At 42.9% G+C, this 18337-nt stretch overlaps 1 protein-coding gene across 6 annotated transcripts in view; it reads left to right on the forward strand.

The window, feature by feature from the left end:
• Positions 1 to 18337, forward strand: part of kcnt1b (potassium sodium-activated channel subfamily T member 1b) — a 406769-nt gene that overhangs the window by 291550 nt on the left and 96882 nt on the right. For all 6 annotated transcript variants that reach the window (XM_048559135.2, XM_048559137.2, XM_048559136.2 and 3 more), the window contains 6 exons: positions 1013 to 1149; positions 5375 to 5438; positions 9573 to 9681; positions 11021 to 11129; positions 13804 to 13953; positions 16263 to 16501. In XM_048559135.2, the coding sequence (XP_048415092.1) occupies positions 1013 to 1149; positions 5375 to 5438; positions 9573 to 9681; positions 11021 to 11129; positions 13804 to 13953; positions 16263 to 16501 (808 nt within the window). The remainder of the gene's footprint in view (positions 1 to 1012; positions 1150 to 5374; positions 5439 to 9572; positions 9682 to 11020; positions 11130 to 13803; positions 13954 to 16262; positions 16502 to 18337) is intronic.

Genomic DNA, 18337 nt, shown 5'->3' on the forward strand with positions numbered 1-18337 from the left:
TTAACATCTAGGCTTGGGCTGATAAGCAGCAATTCATGCTTCACCAGTGACAGGAAATAGCCTTTTCCAACAGGAGAAAATGCAGCTATTGCCTCTTAACGTTCAATGGTGTAACCACCACTGAGCCCTCCACTATCAACTCCCTAGGAATTACCACTGACCAGAAACTTAATTGGCCAGCCCTATAAACGCAGTGGCTACAAGAGCAGGTCAGAGTCTAGGAATGCTGCAGCGAGTAACTCATCTCCTGACTCCCCAAAACATGTCCACCATCTACAAGGCACAAGGCAAGAGTGTGATGGTATACTCCCCACTTGCCTAATGGATGCAGCTCCGACAACACTCAAGAAGCTTGACACCATTCAGGATAGGGCTATTGTTTTGATTGGCATCACAACATTCACTTCATTTTCTCTCCATATCCTTTGATCAATTTAGCCCTGTGAACTAGATCAACTCCTTCTTGAAAACATTCAATGTTTTGATCTCAACTGCCTTCTGTGGTAGAGAATTCCACAGGCTCACCACATGCCGGATGAAGGTATTTCTGCACATCTCAATCCTAAACAGCCTACTTTGTATCCTTAGACTGTGACCCCTGGTTTTGGACTCCCTGGTCATTGGGAAATCTCCCCTGCATTTATCTTACATCTAGTCCTGTTAGTCTTTCTGTCTGTCTTTCTGTATGGTTAACTACCCCTTGTTTTTGATGTCACTGTTAACTTATTCACCCCTTAGGAAATTGCTGAAAGCTTGACCAGATCATTAAGCAGGAGCTGAGAACAAGACTGGATTGTGTACCCTGAAATTTGTTTTTTAATACGCCTCTGAATTTGATTGCATCCACAAACCAGAGACTGTAGTGAGCTTTTTTGAGGCTACAATGTCCATTAGTAACGACAGACAGCTATCATGATTAGAAGTCTTTGCCGAGTGCATTGTTAATTTGTATTTATTCCTCTTTGACCTTATCATCTGAATAACCTGCTGGTTTATCTCCTCCATGTTTCAGGATTATTATGTTGTCATCCTGTGTCCAACAGAGATGGATCTCCAGGTGCGCAGAGTGTTACAGATTCCGCTCTGGTCACAGCGAGTTATTTATCTCCAGGGGTCAGCTTTGAAAGACCAGGATCTCATGAGAGCTAAGTGAGCCATGTTTTCCATATCACTAAGGGCCTGGCACTTTTGTATTTGAAGTAAGGAGAAGTGAGAGAGAAATGAGACACAACTTTTAGGGATCAATAAACATAAAACGTGGAAAATAGGAGGCCATTCAACCCTTCAAGCCATTCATGGCTGATTATCCAACTCAAGAGCTTGTTCCTGCTTCTCCCCCATATCCTTTGATCCCTTGAGCTCCAAATGCTAAATCCAACTCCAATGTCTTGGCCTCAACCACTTTTTGTACAAGCGAACTTCACCGTTCTGTGGGAGAAGAAATGTGTTCTTACAGAATTGTAGAATCCTTACAGTGTGGAAGCAGCCACTTGTGCTTGGTGCTAAATGGTTTATCCCATATCCTTAACTGTAATCCCTGGTTCGGCACTCCCCACTCATCAGGAACGTCCCTCCTGCAGCTAACTTGTCCATTCCTGTTAGAGCTCAGTGATTATGTACAGTTTAGACTGGTTGGACCGAAGGGTCTGTTTCCATGACGTATGGCTGTATGACTCTATTATACATGGTGTTCAGTACCCAGTACACTAACAGATTGGTCAGTCATGCAAAACAGATTCAATCCTTGGTCTTTGCCAAGTGGACTCATCTTGGCCAATGTAATGCAGCAACCTCTTGAGTGAATGAGGAAAAGAAAAGTCAACAAGCACGCCAATCCACCTACCTGAATCCCCGTTTATATCACTCTGGCTGCTTGGATTTATAAAGTCCTCCAAGCTGAAACCAGCCATTCTAAAGTGTTTCACTGAAAGCCTAGCAAATGAAATTTCACGAGCACAGCCAGATGTCCCTCTCTCCTGCTGACTCCAGATCTTGGTCAGTCAGCTGTAATGCAGTCTCATGCCTTGGACCTCAGCCAAGCTTTATATCAGACTTCCACTGCATTACTTGGGTGACCAAAAGTTTGATCAAAGAGACCATTTTGAAGGAATGGCTTCACGGAATCATAACATCCCCACAGCATGGAAGCAGGCCATTCAGCGCATTGTGTCCGCACCAATCCTCCGAGGAGCATCCATCCCAGACCCACACCCTGTGTGTGTGTGTGTGTGTGTGTGTGTGTGTGTGTGTGTGTGTGTGTGTGTGTGTGTGTGTGTGGGAGAGAGAGCAATACACACACATATATATCTTTGGGATGAACTTGCATTTGCAGATTTGTAATTGCAGATACATTCTATTTTGTTCAAAAAGCACAATTTCTAGATGGTCAATGTGGCATTTTATAAATACCTACTTCAGAAATTAAACCAGTCTGATTCCAAATTGATACACAATGAGATTTTAAGCAAGACCTCACACGGAAAATGCATTGTCTGGCCTGGGATGATACCTCTGGTATACTGAGGGAACTGATAAAATCTTTAGTTATCTCAGGACAGTGACTTGAAACAAATTCGGTAATTTGCATGTTAATCCTTTGTAACTGATAAATGATTTAACAGCCATCTTAGGTTTGTTCAACACCTCATCAGTGCTAAGGTTCTATGACTATTTGACCTTTTGCTTACAAATTCTGTGTCAGCTGCTGCCTCTCTCACTGATGCCTGAAAAAGGAGTGAGACTCTGAAAGCTTGTGTCTGCAAATAAAACTGCCGGGCTATAACCTGGTATCAGAGATAATGGGAACTGCAGATGCTGGAGAATTCCAAGATAATAAAATGTGAGGCTGGATGAACACAGCAGGCCAAGCAGCATCTCAGGAGCACAAAAGCTGACGTTTCGGGCCTAGACCCTTCATCAGAGAGGGGGATGGGGAGAGGGAACTGGAATAAATAGGGAGAGAGGGGGAGGCGGACCGAAGATGGAGAGTAAGGAAGATAGGTGGAGAGAGTATAGGTGGGGAGGTAGGGAGGGGATAGGTCAGTCCAGGGAAGACGGACAGGTCAAGGAGGTGGGATGAGGTTAGTAAGTAGCTGGGGGTGCGGCTTGGGGTGGGAGGAAGGGATGGGTGAGAGGAAGAACCGGTTAGGGAGGCAGAGACAGGTTGGACTGGTTTTGGGATGCAGTGGGTGGGGGGGAAGAGCTGGGCTGGTTGTGTGGTGCAGTGGGGGGAGGGGACGAACTGGGCTGGTTTAGGCATGCAGTAGGGGAAGGGGAGATTTTGAAACTGGTGAAGTCCACATTGATACCATATGGCTGCAGGGTTCCCAGGCGGAATATGAGTTGCTGTTCCTGCAACCTTCGGGTGGCATCATTGTGGCAGTGCAGGAGGCCCATGATGGACATGTCATCTAGAGAATGGGAGGGGGAGTGGAAATGGTTTGCGACTGGGAGGTGCAGTTGTTTGTTGCGAACTGAGCAGAGGTGTTCTGCAAAGCGGTCCCCAAGCCTCCGCTTGGTTTCCCCAATGTAGAGGAAGCCGCACCAGGTACAGTGGATGCAGTATACCACATTGGCATAATAACCTGGTGTTGTGTGATTTCTGACCTAGTCCACCCCAGTCCAACACCGGCACCACTCAAAGATAACACTCCCACACTAGGAACCTATTGTACTGCTTCAAGGACAAGTATATCTTTCCTTAGATGTGAAGGCGTAGATTGTGCTTTATGTTTCGGGTGTGGTTACACTGAAGCCGTGTAGCAAGAAGACTTGACTTTTGTCCTCCAATCTCCTTGCATCAAAGGTCAACATGCCATTTGCGTTCCTAATTGTCTGCTGCACTTATATACTTATGTTCTGTGATCCTTTACAAATACATTCAAGTCCCTCTGAGCAACAACATTGAAAAGTTCCATGTGAGCATGTAAACAATGTGCAAGAAAAGGCCAAATGGCCCGTCACACTGTGCCATTCTACAAAACATTGGCTGATCCGATTTTACCCTCGACTCTACGTTCTGAATGCCCTCGATAATCTTTCATCCCCTTGATCATCAAGAGTCTATCAATCTCTGCCTTAAAAAATATTTAAAGGTTCTGTGTCTGCTGCTTTTTTGAGGAAGTGAATTCCAAAGATTCTCAACTGAGAGATTCCACACCTTACAAAACAGCTTATGCTTTCTTAGTCTCGCCACCAACATGAATAAGCTCATGTTGTGCTCCCTCAGCCACCCTGTTATTCACTCAATCAACCTGCCTGTGCCTTAGAAGGAATTTAGAAGGATAAAAGCAATCATAACATATATCATTCAATGTGGAACTCTTGTGCTTGTTTGCTGCTCTGATCCTGAAATTAATTTGTGATCTTAAATTGATTTTCTGAGATTTTGGTGTCTGTGTATTCTTCTGTCTACTGAACAGGCATTTTTTTTTACCCCCTGCAATCCGTTATGCCAAATCTAAGTCTTTACTTGCAGTTATTATTCAGTTCTCCCCGTGTCTGTGTGGGTTTCCTCCAGGTGCTCCTGTTTTCAACCACCATCCAAAGATTTGCAGGTTTAGGTGGATTGGACATGCTAAATTGCCTGTAGTGCTCAGGAATGCATAGGCTAGGTGGGTTAGCCATGGAAAATGCAGAGTTACAGAGATAGGTTAGAGAGTTGGGGCTGGGTGGGATGCTGCTTGGAGGGTCAGTGTGGGATTGATGGGCCAAATGGCTTGCTTCCACACAGTAAGGAATCTATGATCTTGAAGATTTCTATCAGATCACCCCGTAACCTTCTAATTTGTGGAGAAAACAGGTCTAATGTATAATCTTGCCACATAACTTCACCCCTAAAGTACAGGGTATTGTAAACCTACACTCTCCAAGGCCAATATATCCTTCCTGAGGTGGTGACCAGATCTGCTCACAGTGCTCCAAGTCGGGTCTAACCAGGGCTTTGTCCGACTGCAACATAGCCTCTCTAATGTAAGGTAGACTATACAATCCATATACCCTCAGTGCCCATGCTATGATACAGCGATGATGACATGAGAACACCTCTTAAGGCTATACTGACTGTGAGACATTACAGAATTGTCTGGGCTTTGCAACTGAGGACTTGAGCCATTTTTCAACCTGAAGCCAATAAAGTAAAGCCTGTAAATTCTTTACTGGTCTTATTAACTGTGCCTACTAATCTTGACAGTGATGTTACTCTGACCTGGTGTTGGAAGGAGAATTGCGGTCATTAATGGTTCACCAGCTGTTAGCACAACAATGTCTAATGAATATCGTTGAAGAGGGTAAACGCGAGGGGGATTATTTTACAAATCTGCTGTGGACTTACAGAATAATGAGGAAACTAACGTATGCATTTCTTTGCCTACAGGATGGATGATGCAGAAGCCTGTTTCATTCTGAGTAGCCGTAACGAAGTGGATCGTACAGCAGCGGTACAGTAAACATGAGCAGAGCGCAGTTAGGAAACTCCAAAACGGGAGGGCACTGGGAGGTTTGCAGCACAGATTCCCATTGGCAGCATGAAGCCAGTTAATGCCAAGAGGCCGTATTTTCATTACCCTACCTATCTCAAACCGGACCTTGTGCCCTGGTCAGCAACTCAGCATTTTAAACTGCTGAAGTCCAAGCAGTGTGGGTAAACCTATAGTGCCAAAGGGAGGGAGTCCCAGGACTGTGAAGAAATGACTGATAATAGCATTCCAAGTCAGTGTGGTGTGTGACTTGGACCCATAACTAGGAGACAATGTGAGCATTGATGATGTACAATAAGCTAATCAAGCACATTTTATTTTGCCTCCATAGTCTTTCTCTTGAGCTAACAGTGATCAAATAATTAAAGTTGAATTCCTGGAGACTCCAAATCAATGCTGAAGGGTCAGAAGCCCAAGGGTAGGGTTTTATTTGGGTGCCATATGCATTGACCACTTCTGGTGACATGTGAAAACTCCATTACTTTTCTAAACTCAGATCTTTTCTTTGTTAAGTTTACCTTCCGAATGAACTGATAATCAACTTTACCTTCAGAATGTGCAGGGGGTTTACAGATGAAGTTAGCAAATTTAAAACAGAGATGAGGAGGGATTATTTCTGTCAGAGGATTGTGATTCTCTGGAATTCACTACCCCAGAGCGCAGTTTTGCTGTTTATTTGTTTCCAAACATGTAAATACCAAACTAATTCTTTTTATCAAAAGTTTAAAATTTGCTGTTTATTTGTTTCCAAACATGTAAATACCAAACTAATTCTTTTTATCAAAAGTTCAGGCTTTCAGCCAGCTTCTTTCCAATGTGAACTGATGTCTTATGTTGTGCTAATAATAATTGTCTAATGATCAATCACTCATCAAGGATTGAAGCACTCTGTGGGTTAGTTTATGTAAAACAGTAAATCACATTATAAGTTACGAAGCAGACTTTGCAGCAGCAAATTGATTTCTGTGTGTGCAGAGTAACTAGCAAGCAGAGTCACAACGCTGCATATGCACAGCATGCTGAGACTTTAAAGGTGAACTCTCTAAAGGCAAGGCTCACATACAACATCACAAGGTCACGCTAATCTCCATTTACCGCAAAAGTGAAAAATAAAACTCATCCATGGTAGCCATGACTTACCCTGATTAGAGCAGTAGATCTTCACAGCTGTTAGCCACATAAGTGTAAAATGAAATTCAAACCACAGGAATAATTCAATTCAGTAGTAGCCTTATGGCCTGAAATGATCTTGATGATAATTTAATCAGAGATTTGGAACTCCATTTCCATTTTTGAATTATTTAGGGCTTTTCAACTGGGATGGGTGGATAGGGATTCGTCTCAAGATTCAGTTGCATCTAAGAGCTTTGGAAGACTTGCATTCATAATAAAATTTGCAAACAATGGGGTTTTAATTTCTTCTCAAATTTTTCTTAGCTGTGTCACAGCAGTTATAACCTTAAGGTTTAGCTGGAGTAGCTAACTAAAGGAACTGATCCCAGCGTTTAGATGCTCTTTTCTTTGTTAAGTTTACCTTCCGAATGAACTGATAATCAACTTTACCTTCAGAATGTGCAGGGGGTTTACAGATGAAGTTAGCAAATTTAAAACAGAGATGAGGAGGGATTATTTCTGTCAGAGGATTGTGATTCTCTGGAATTCACTACCCCAGAGCGCAGTAGATGTTGGGACAAAGAACAAAGAACAGTACAGCACAGGAGCAGGCTGTTCAGTCTATCAAGAGCATGCCAACAGATGATGCCTTTCTAAACTAAAACCTTGCAATCACATAGCCCCTCTATTCCCTGCCTATTCAAGCATCTGTCAAGATGATTTGCGATTGTATCATCTTCAACCACCTTCTCTGATAGCACATTCCAGACACTTACCATCCTCTGTCTAAAAAAAACTTGCCTTTCACATCTCCTTTAAACTCACCCTGTTTTAACTTAAATCTATGTCCTTTAGTAATTGACATTTCTACCCTGAGGAAGAAAGACTCTGACGATCTATTCTATCCATGCCTGTCATGGTTTTGTAAACCTCTGTCGGGGGGCAACTGCAAAGTTCAAGTGAAAATAAACCAAGTTTGTCCAATCTCTCCTCATAACTAATACCCTTCAAACCAGGTAACATCCTGTTCAAGGTTCCTGTCCTCTCTCCAAAGTCTCCCATAGACAATGTGGGTCACTGGATAAATTTAAGGAGGAGATAGACAGACTTTTAACTAGAATGGGTCGAAGGGTTATGGAGAGCAGGCAGCAAAGTGGAGTTGAGGCTGAGATGAGATCAATGATGCTTGTATTGAATGGTGGAGCAGGACTGAAGGAAGGGCTGAATGGCCTACTCCTGTTCCTACTTATGACATTCTTAAGTTTACGCTGAACTTTAAACTGTCAGCGATGTCTCTGGAGGGAGCTTGAGTGACGCTCGCTAATTTGCTCTTGCAGAGAGCCAGCACAGAGATAACAGTCCAAATGGATTCCTCCTGGGCTGTAAACATTCTGTTCAGTGGCTCCTCTAAGTCAGAAAGGTGTGGGTTCAAGCCCCACTTTAGATACACTCTAGAGCACTGATAAAGGAGTGCTGCACAATTGGGGGATCCCACTTTCAAATGGCACTTTAAACCAACCATAGCTTTCCCTATTGGGTAGACCTAAAAAGATTCAACAGCCCTAGTCTACAAATGTAGGCATTTCTCTGTGGTGTCTGCAAGTATTTATCCCTCAATCGATGTCAGTAAAATAGATTACCCCTGGTCATTTCCACATTGCTGTCTCTTAAAATTGGGCCATTATACTTGCTACCTGACTGCAGTGACTATGCCATTCATTATAAAATGATATGGGACTTCCAGAGGTCATGATAGACTCTACATAAACGCAAGCCCTCTGTCATTTCAAAGCTCCAACACTATCGGGTGCTGGACCGGAATGTGTACAATAACTTAGCTAGTATTACTTGTGTAGTGTGGACTTTTGTTGCAGTGTATTAGTTTTTCACTTTATTCAGGAATCCCCAAGACTGGCCAAGCCCCATGGAATAAGGCACTGAAAAGAATGGAGAACATAAAAAAGGAAGTGTTGTGCATCAGAAAATAGTGATTGGGCTCAGAATTGAAAGAACTCTGGTATAGGGTGAAGGGAAATAGTGGGAGAGAACATGTCAAAGCATTTTAGTTGTAGCAGTGAGTTATTACAGAAACACAGGTAGCGTCAGAGGAGCAGGAAAGCTGATGTTTCTTCTTCAGAGATTTCTGACCCAAAACGTCAGCTTTCCTGTTCCTCTGATGCTGCCTGGCCTGCTGTGTTCCTCCAGCTCCACACTGTGTTATCTCTGACTCCAGCATTGGCAGTTCTTACTATCTCTGAGCAAGTTATTACAGGATTAAGGTTGATAAAATTGTTTGTCTAATAAAAGAATAAATCAGAAAACATTATACAACAAGGATGGTTGCAATTTTATGACATCCAGAAAATGGAATCCCAAACTCTAGCTTGCAGCATCTGTGGTTCCCATTATCAATGAAAATAAACTCTCCAGTGACAAGATAATAAAATGTGAGGCTGGATGAACACAGCAGGCCAAGCAGCATCTCAGGAGCACAAAAGCTGACGTTTCAGGCCTAGACCCTTCATCAGAGAGGGGGATGGGGTGAGGGTTCTGGAATAAATAGGGAGAGAGGGGGAGGCAGACCGAAGATGGAGAGAAAAGAAGATAGGTGGAGAGGAGAGTATAGGTGGGGAGGTAGGGAGGGGATAATCAGTCCAGGGAAGACGGACAGGTCAAGGAGGTGGGATGAGGTTAGTAGGTAGGAGATGGAGGTGCGGCTTGGGGTGGGAGGAAGGGATGGGTCAGAGGAAGAACAGGTTAGGGAGGCAGAGACAGGCTGGACTGGTTTTGGGATGCAGTGGGTGGAGGGGAAGAGCTGGGCTGGTTGTGTGTTGCAGTGGGGGGAGGGGACGAACTGGGCTGGTGGCTGGTTTTGGGATGCAGTGGGTGGAGGGGAAGACCTGGGTTGGTTGTGTGTTGCAGTGGGGGGAGGGGACGAACTGGGCTGGCCTGACTAACAATAAGTTTTTTTACACACTGAAGGATCATCAGACCATCTTGAGAGCTTGGGCGGTGAAGGATTTCGCCCCAAATTGTCCCCTTTATGTTCAGATCCTGAAGCCAGAAAACAAGTTTCATGTCAAGTTTGCAGGTGAGATATTGTATCCTTCTCTATGCATTCCCATATCTGGGTTTGTGACTGATTTCAAATTGACCCAAAGAGCTCATGGCAGCTTCATACTTGTAGTCGTCCTGTATTGCCTCTGCTGCACCTGATTTTGTTTGTGTTTTTTTTTCGAATATTGTGGTTTTCTCTCAAAGCCCAAGATCAGAAGCCTACTGTGGAAATCAATAACAGGTCAGACTGTATTTCAAGCATCTGATGCTGCAGTGCCAAGTTTGTTCCACTGAAGGCATTACAGACCGGCAAGTTGGATGGCAGTCGTTGCATCAGACCATAGCTAGTAAAGAATGATTCAAGAAAAGTTGTGCCCCCTATTGCTTTCAAGCAGTATGTACTTATCTCGTATGCTTTAACACAGAGTTCCAATTTGGTCCTCCATCAATATTTTCAAGTTTTACTGTATTTCGCTTCTTGTGTAATTTGTTGCAGTAGAAGCTTTCGTAGAACCCCACAGCATAGAAAGAAGCCATTCAGCCCAGTGAGTCTACACTGACCCGCCAAAGAGCATCCCAGGCTAACCCTGCTCCCCTCTCTCCCTGTTCCTGTGACCATGCACTTACCATGGCCAGTCTGCCTAACCTGCACATCCCGGGGAAATTTCAAATGGCCAAACCGCCTAACCTGCACATCTTTGGGTTGTGGGAGGAAACTGGAGCACACAGTGGAGGCCAATGCAGACACAGGGAGAACATGTTTTCCTGGAGTTGGTTAGCTCAGTTGACTACCTGGATCGTTGGTATACAATGCAAAATAATGATAACAGTGTGGGTTCAATTCTTCCATTAGCTGAGATTATCGTGAAGGACTTGCCTCCTCAAACTCTCCCTTCACCTGAAGCATGCTGAAGCTCGTCTTCAGTCATCTCTCTCTAATGACAGCCATGATGTGGAAGTGTCAGTGTCAGGCTGGAGTGGACAAGGTCAGAAGTCACACGACACCAAGTTATTGTCTAATAGGTTTATTTGAAATCACAAGCTTTTGAAGCGCTGCCCCTTCATCAGGGACGTGACTTCACACGATGAAGGAGCAGTGCTATGAAAGCTTGTGATTTTAGATAAGTCTATTGGACTATAACCTGGTGTTGTGTGACTTCTGACTGTAATGAAAGAGCTGTCTTGTGGTCTGCTGATTGGTAATAGTTTTTCAAAGGTAAAGTCTTGGTATGTTAGCCTTTCAACTCTTAACAGGAAGTTTGAATTCCTTTTTTAAAGACCAGAATTCATTAAGCAAATCTGACTTCCTCAGGTGAATTTTAAAAATTTCTTCCTGTCTGATTGTTATTTTCAAAACTTCTGTTTCTTTGTAGACCACGTGGTGTGTGAAGAGGAATTTAAGTATGCCATGTTAGCCTTGAATTGCATCTGCCCCTCCACCTCCACTCTCATCACCCTATTGGTTCATACCTCCAGGGGGCAGTAAGTCAAATTTTTACTGCTTCCATTCTCCTTAAGGATTTACTCTGTCAGAAGCATTGTGAAGAGTTTTAATCTGTTTCTGCAGTAATGTGTGTGTGGATTTGTTTTGAATTCCATACTGATGAATCAGTGGTACAGATTATAATCTCCAACTAATCATGCAACATTGCAGAGTTCAGATGAAGTCCTGTTCTATTCAGACAAGTCCTGTAAATCTATTTTTGGATTATGTTATTTCATTCTTTAGGTTTTTTTTTGGATTTGGTTTTGAGCCAAGATTTATTATTTAAATTGTGGATTTTCCCTATTGAGATGGTTTCAATAGAGACCTATCTAGCTCCTTCCATCAGAGTGATGGCCTCGTGATATTATCACTGGACTGTTAATCCAGAGACCCAGGTAATGATCTGGGTACCTGCATTCAAATCCTGCCATGGCAGATGGTGGAATTTGAATTCAATAAGAAAAATCTGGAATTAATCATCTCATGATGACCATGAATCAATTGTCAGGAAAACCCATCTGGTTCACTGATGTCCTTCAGGGAAGGAAACTGCCATCATTACCTGGTCTGGTCTACATGTAACTTCAGACCCACAGCAATGTGATGGCCTCTTAGCTGCCTTCTGGGCAATAAATGCTGACCTAATCAGCGATGCCCTCATCCCTTGAATGAATAGAATAAAGACCACAGGCACTTCTCAATGAACATTACAGTCAATGAAGCACTTTGGAAGTGTCACCACTTTTACAATTTAGGGAATGCCAATTTGTGCACAGCAAGCTTCCACAGACTGTACAGTGCTGACGTGGCTCAACTGGTAGTCCTCCTACCTCTGAGCCTCGTGGTTCTGTGTTGAAGTCAGATTCCAGGGCTTGAGCTCATAAGCCAAGGCTGATGTTTCAGTGCAGTTCTGAGGGAACACTGCCCCAATGGAGATGTTGACTTTATAATTAAATGTTAAACCAAGTCCCCGTCTGCCTGTTCTCATGGATGTAAAGAATTGAACACATGGAATTGCTTTGAAGACAGGTGGGAGGAGCAGTTCTGGCTAATTATCATTCTTCAATCAATATCAGAAAAGGTAGATTATCTGGTCATTATTATGTTGACAACCACTTTCACTTTACAAACATATAGGTAGAATACCGATGTTAAACTGTGATGAACTGGGGAGACCGTGATCCAGATGCTCAGTTTAATGCAGTGGGAACCTGGATTCAAATCCCACCATGGCAGATAGTGAAATATGTATTCAACAAAATCTGGAATTGAAAGTTGATCAAAAGGCAACAATGTGTCCACTGTCAATTATTGTGAAAAAATCTATTTGATTCACAAGAATCACAGAGTCATGGTATCAGTCATATGGAATGGAATCAGACCCTACAGTCCAACCCATCCGTGCCAACCAAGTTTGCTAATCTAAACTAGTCTCATTTGGCCCATATCCCTCTAAACCTTTCCTATCCATACACCCATCCAAATGGCTTTTAAATGTTGTAATTGTACTCACATCTACCACTTCGTCAGGAAGTTCATTCCACATACAAACCACCCTGTGTGAAAAGGTTGCTCAAGTCCTGGAGTGGGATTTGAACCTACAACCTTTGAGGTGAGACTGTGAGCCACTGAGTCAACACTGGCAGCTACAAAGTAGTCTATGAGAAAAAGTGATGCATTTTTATTTGAGGTATGTCATGGGATTGCTATCTTCCTTTTCATAATAACGCATTGAGAACATTTTTTAAGAAAAGGTTAACTCATATAGCCTGGTTTGCAATGAGACGTGAAGCGTATATTTCAACTTGCAACTTCAAAGGTTAAACTGACATTACATTATATTAAGCAACAATTGTATTTTCTTTTGGGATTGACAGTCTGCAATAATAACGAGTTTTACACAACTGCAGGAAATCATCTTTTTTAAATGAAAAGCCTGTGAGAGATCAGTGTGCACTAATGGAATAGCCCATAAAAGTCGACTATGAACTTGTCACTGGGATGGGGCTACAGTGTAGCTAGGATCTCCCAGTATCATTCCCTGATGCTCCCTGCCAGGAGCACACATCTGTTGAAAAGAAAAAATGTCCTTTAGAATTCAATCAGCTGCATTCTGTGATCAAGTCACAAACCAAGAGTTCAGCATATGGGGATATCTGCATGGTATGACATTCACAGCATAATAATCTTTGGGGAGATTGCAATTTTACATTGCGGGCCAACCAGAATGTTCTTTGGTATTTTAAATCCATTTATTGAAAAAGACAGATGCCGCAACATTTTGAAAGAACTGCTTGCAGTAGAGATTCCTATTAGTTGGAGGTGCACAACTGTGGTGTGTATAATTGATCCCTCGAAACGTGGCCTCGAGATGAATTAGCTTTTCAAACCCAGTTCAGTTCGAGTCATTTATTCCACGCAACAATGAAGTAAGAAAATAAAAATCTGCTGAACAGGTTTAGCATCCCAAAATGTGGTTTATAATGTGCAGTGAAGCAGGATTGCTGAGAGCTCCTTATTACTGATCTTAAATATTTCTGCTACCAGAGAATAGAAATTCCCAAACAGTAAAAACAGTAGTCCTTGGCTTTCACCTTGTCTCCATGATCTGGCCACCCTGTTTTGCGAAGAATTTAAACTAACAGCGGGTTTGCATCTCCATGGTTACAGGGAAGGACAACAATCCCCTGAGCAATGGCAAAGGATGTACGGTCGATGCTCAGGGAATGAGGTTTATCACATCAAACTCGGTGACAGCAAGTTCTTTGGAGAATATGAAGGCAAAAGTTTCACCTACGCGTCTTTCCACGCTCACAAGAAGTAAGTTCTTTCAGATTAACAATTTGTCATGGGGACTGAGTGGAACCATATGTTTTTGACATTAAACTTTCACTGCCAGTGACCTGGAGTGCAGTTTATCCCGGGGAGTGTTTATGTAATGACTTTATTGCTGGACTAGTAATCCAAAAAACATGAGTTCAAATCCCACAGTGAATTCAGTTTGCATTCTTTTAAAAAAAAGTAGGCCAGAAGTTTTTTTTTTAAAGGCAGGTATCTGTAAGATTGACCTTCTAACTTCTGCAGTACTTTACTTTTTTTAACCATGAGCTCATAGAATCACAAAAGTGTTAATGGTGCTGAAGGAGGCCATTCAGCCCATTGTTTTGGAACGACTCGTCAATTGAGTCATTTATTACCGATTATTACCGATTGCCAGTGTCCTATTTTCTCTCTCATATCCTTACACATCATTTCTGTCTGAAGAGTCAAGCATAATATCTTTAATGCCTCAGTTGAACCTGCCTCCACCACACTTCCGGGCAGTGTATTCCAAAACCAATATTCGATTGTCATATCTAGGATGGGAAATCTGCCATCTTTACCTGGTCTGGCCTACATGTAACCGCAGTCCCAAACCAACGTGATTTACGCTTAGTGGCCTTCTGAAGTGGCCGAAGAGCCAAACAGTTGTATCAGACTCTTCCGGTGGTTCAAGAAGAAGGACCACGGCCTTCACAGTGCAGTTAAAATGGCTCAGTATATAGCTCCATTGCCTCTTGGCACCAGGAGCCTGGGTTTGATTCCACCCTCAGGCAACTGTCTGAATGGAATTTGTGCATTCTCTCAGTGTCTGCGTGGGTTTCCTCTGGGTGCTCCAGTTTCCACCCACAGCCCAAAGATGTGCAGGCTAGGTGAATTAGCCATGCTAAATTGCTCCTAATGTGCAGGCTAGACGAATTGACCATGCAAAATGCAGGGATACAAGGAATGGGATGGGTAGAGGTGAGATGCTGTTTGGATGGCCAGTGTGGACTCAATGCGCCTAAAAGCCTGCTCCCACACTGTAGGGATTATAAAGTTAAGAGATAAATGCTTGTCTTGTTAATGATGGCCACGCCCTGAAAGTAATTTTCTTTTTAAACCAAAATCAAAGTCTCCTGGTCCTCCACCCTCTGTAAAGTTTACCTCTTTGTCTAAGCCTTTGGTCATCTGACTTAATCTTTCCTCATTTGCGATGTGGTGTACATAATTTACTATAGACCCCATTAAGCACCTTGAGGTATGTATGACATTAAAAGCACTTTAAAAATATAAGTTGCAATAAGGTTGGAAGTGGGGAGGTTCACTGACAATTGCACAATGTTCAGCACCTTTTGCAACTCCTCCGGTACGAAAGCATCCCGTGTTCAAATGCAACAAAAACTGAACAATATCTTGGTCTGAAAGTGGGAAGTAATACTCCTACCACACGACTGCCAAGCAATGACCGTCTCCAATAAGAGACAATCTAACCATTATCTCTCGACATTCAGCAGTGTTACCATCACTGAATCCCCCACTACCAACGTCCCTGGGGGATTACTGCTGACGAGAAACTGAATAGGCCTGACGTATAAATAGAGTGGCTGCAAGAGCAAGTCAGAGGCTAGGAATCTGCCAACAAGTAACTCACATCCTGACTACCCAAAGCCTGTCAACTGTCTACGAGGAGCAAATCAGGAGTGTGATGGAATACTCCCCAATTGCCTGGATGGGTGCAGCTCCAACAATATTCAAGAAAATTGACACCACCTAGGACAAAGCAGCCCACTTGATTGTCATCACATCCACAAACATGCAGTCCTTCCACATTCAGTAATAATAGTGTGTACTTCCCACAAGAGGCACTGTAGAAACTCACCAAAGATCCTTAGACAGCATCTTCCAAACCCATGATTGCTTCTATCTAGAAGAAGGGCAGCAGATACGTAGGAACACTGCCACCTCCAAGTTCCCCTCCGCACCTCTCACCATCCTGACTTGGGTCAAAAATCCTGGAATTTTCTCCCTGGCATTGTGGGTCAACCTACACACATGGACTGCAATAGTTCATGAAGACAGATCATCGCCACTTTCTCAGGACTATTCGGCACATGCAATAAATGTTGACCTAGTCAGTAACTCCCACATACAACTTATTAATTTAAGAACAGATAATGCAGTGTATTTCTGACATTAGCAAGTTTCTAGGTCAAGCTGATGGAGGTATATTTATGATGAGGAATTTATGATCTATTTAAATAGAGCAAAGGAAATAATAATATCCAAAAGCTAATGGCGTATTTCTCGGGTTTCCTCCTGTTCTTCAGGTATGGTGTCTGCCTGATAGGCGCAAAGAGAGAAGATAACAAAAGCATTTTGCTCAATCCTGGGCCCCGGTATATTATGGTGAGCTCAGATACCTGCTTCTACATTAACATTACAAAGGAAGAAAATTCAGCATTCATCTTCAAAGAGGAAGAGAAGCAAAAAAGGAAGGGTCTAAGTTCCGAAGGCATCTTTGGTGGTGCTTCCAGGCTACCTGTCCACAGCATCATTGCAAGCATGGGTGAGTGATTAACCATCGAAATGGATTCCCCTGAAATCTCAGAACCCTATTTTCCACCGAAGAAAACTCAGTGAAAGTTCAAGGCTCACAATACAGGTCACTGCTAGGGGTGAAAGAAAAGGAAAGAGAGATTAACGAGTTGAAACCGGCTGGTGTCAAGCGTGGGGTTCGAAGGTTAGCTTCTACCATAGATAATATCTGAACCGAAAGAATTCAAAAGTGCTGCAAATCCTTGTCTAAAAGCACTGCAGATGCTGGAAATCTGATTGAGAGGTGCTGGAAATGCTCTATACTAAGCAGCATCATTATAGAGGAAAACAGAGATAGTGTTACATGTTGATGAACTTTTGTCAGAACTGGCAAAATTTAAAAAGGGCCGCCAAAGGTGCATGCCAGAGGAAGGTAAAAGGAGATAGACAGCGGTGGGTGGATGACCAAGGGCAATGATGATGTAAAGCATGACGCAATTGTTTTGAAGTAAGGAAGGAACCAAAGTTTGGGTGAAGAATGGCTTCCAAACCAAATTTTTCAACCTATGATTTCACATTTGTTTGCATTGAACTCCATTTCTATAAATTTGTTGCGATTAAGACTAGGACATTCTATAATCACTGGTATTCCTCACCACAATTTCCATTGGCCACCACAGGGTAATATCTGCAAACTTCCAAGTCAGCCTCTTATTCCTACAGCTATGTGGAAACCCAAAGACGTCCCAACAAACCCCTTAAGCACATCACTACCCACATACTGCCAATATTTTCAAAAACGAACCCCTGGCTTGTACCCCTGTTAGCAGCAGTTATGAGAAACCTTCACCAATATTCATACAGAAGTTGGGAGAATGGAGAAAGATTAAGTCGCATGACTGTCTGTGTGGAGTTCTCGCATTCTCCCTGTGGCTGTGTGAGTTTCCGCCGGGTGCTCCAGTTTCCTCCCAAGGTCCGAAGATATGCGAGTTAAGTGGACTGGCTGTGCTAATTGCCCATAGTATCCAGGGATGTGTAGGTTAAGTGGATCATCTATAGAAAATGCAGGGTTACGGAGAAAGAGCAGGAGGTGGGATGCTCTTTGGAGAGTCAGTGTGAACAAGCCAGGCTGAATGGCCTGCTTCCATAATGTAGGGATTCTATGATTCTATCCTAAGTGGAAGACAGAATGAATGCTGAAAAGATGAAAGGAATTATAAAGATGCGTTTATATGATTTAAGTGAAAACTAATCATCCCAGAAGGCCTGACTAAAATCAAAGAGCTTGACAATCACCACCTTTTCAAAAAGCTAGATCTGACAGTGGGATACTGGAGAAGGTACAGAAAAGATTCACTAGGCTGATACTGAAACCTGAGAAATTACATGCCAGGAAAGACTGAACAGGTTTGGAAGACTGCACAGTGACGTGACTGAAATCTTTAAGAGTGTGGAAAAGTTTAAATGGACAGACTTAGCGCAGATGTTTCTACTTGTGGGGTCAGGAAGATTCAATCCCTGTCAATTCCAATTGGAAATTCAAGAGGAATTCCTGACAATAGTAAAACAGGAATCACTCCCACAGGCAACTGCCAAGACGCTCGGATGCACTTAAGAGAAAGTAGGGAAACACGTGAGAAATTAAGTACTAGAGGGAAACGTTGATGAGGTTTGATGAAGAGGTGTGTGAGGAAACTTATCTGGAGAATAAACAATAAAGTAACTGCTAGACTGAAAAATAAACATCCTGTGCTGGAAATACTATTTAATACAATGCAGCTAATGCAAGAACTGATGACTGTAACAAATAGGAACTGGGGAGCTTTCTGATGAATCATTGAGTCTGGGCTAGTATTGGTGTTGCAAT

This window comes from Stegostoma tigrinum, chromosome 29, assembly GCF_030684315.1.
Source record: "Stegostoma tigrinum isolate sSteTig4 chromosome 29, sSteTig4.hap1, whole genome shotgun sequence".
Taxonomy (NCBI): domain Eukaryota; kingdom Metazoa; phylum Chordata; class Chondrichthyes; order Orectolobiformes; family Stegostomatidae; genus Stegostoma; species Stegostoma tigrinum.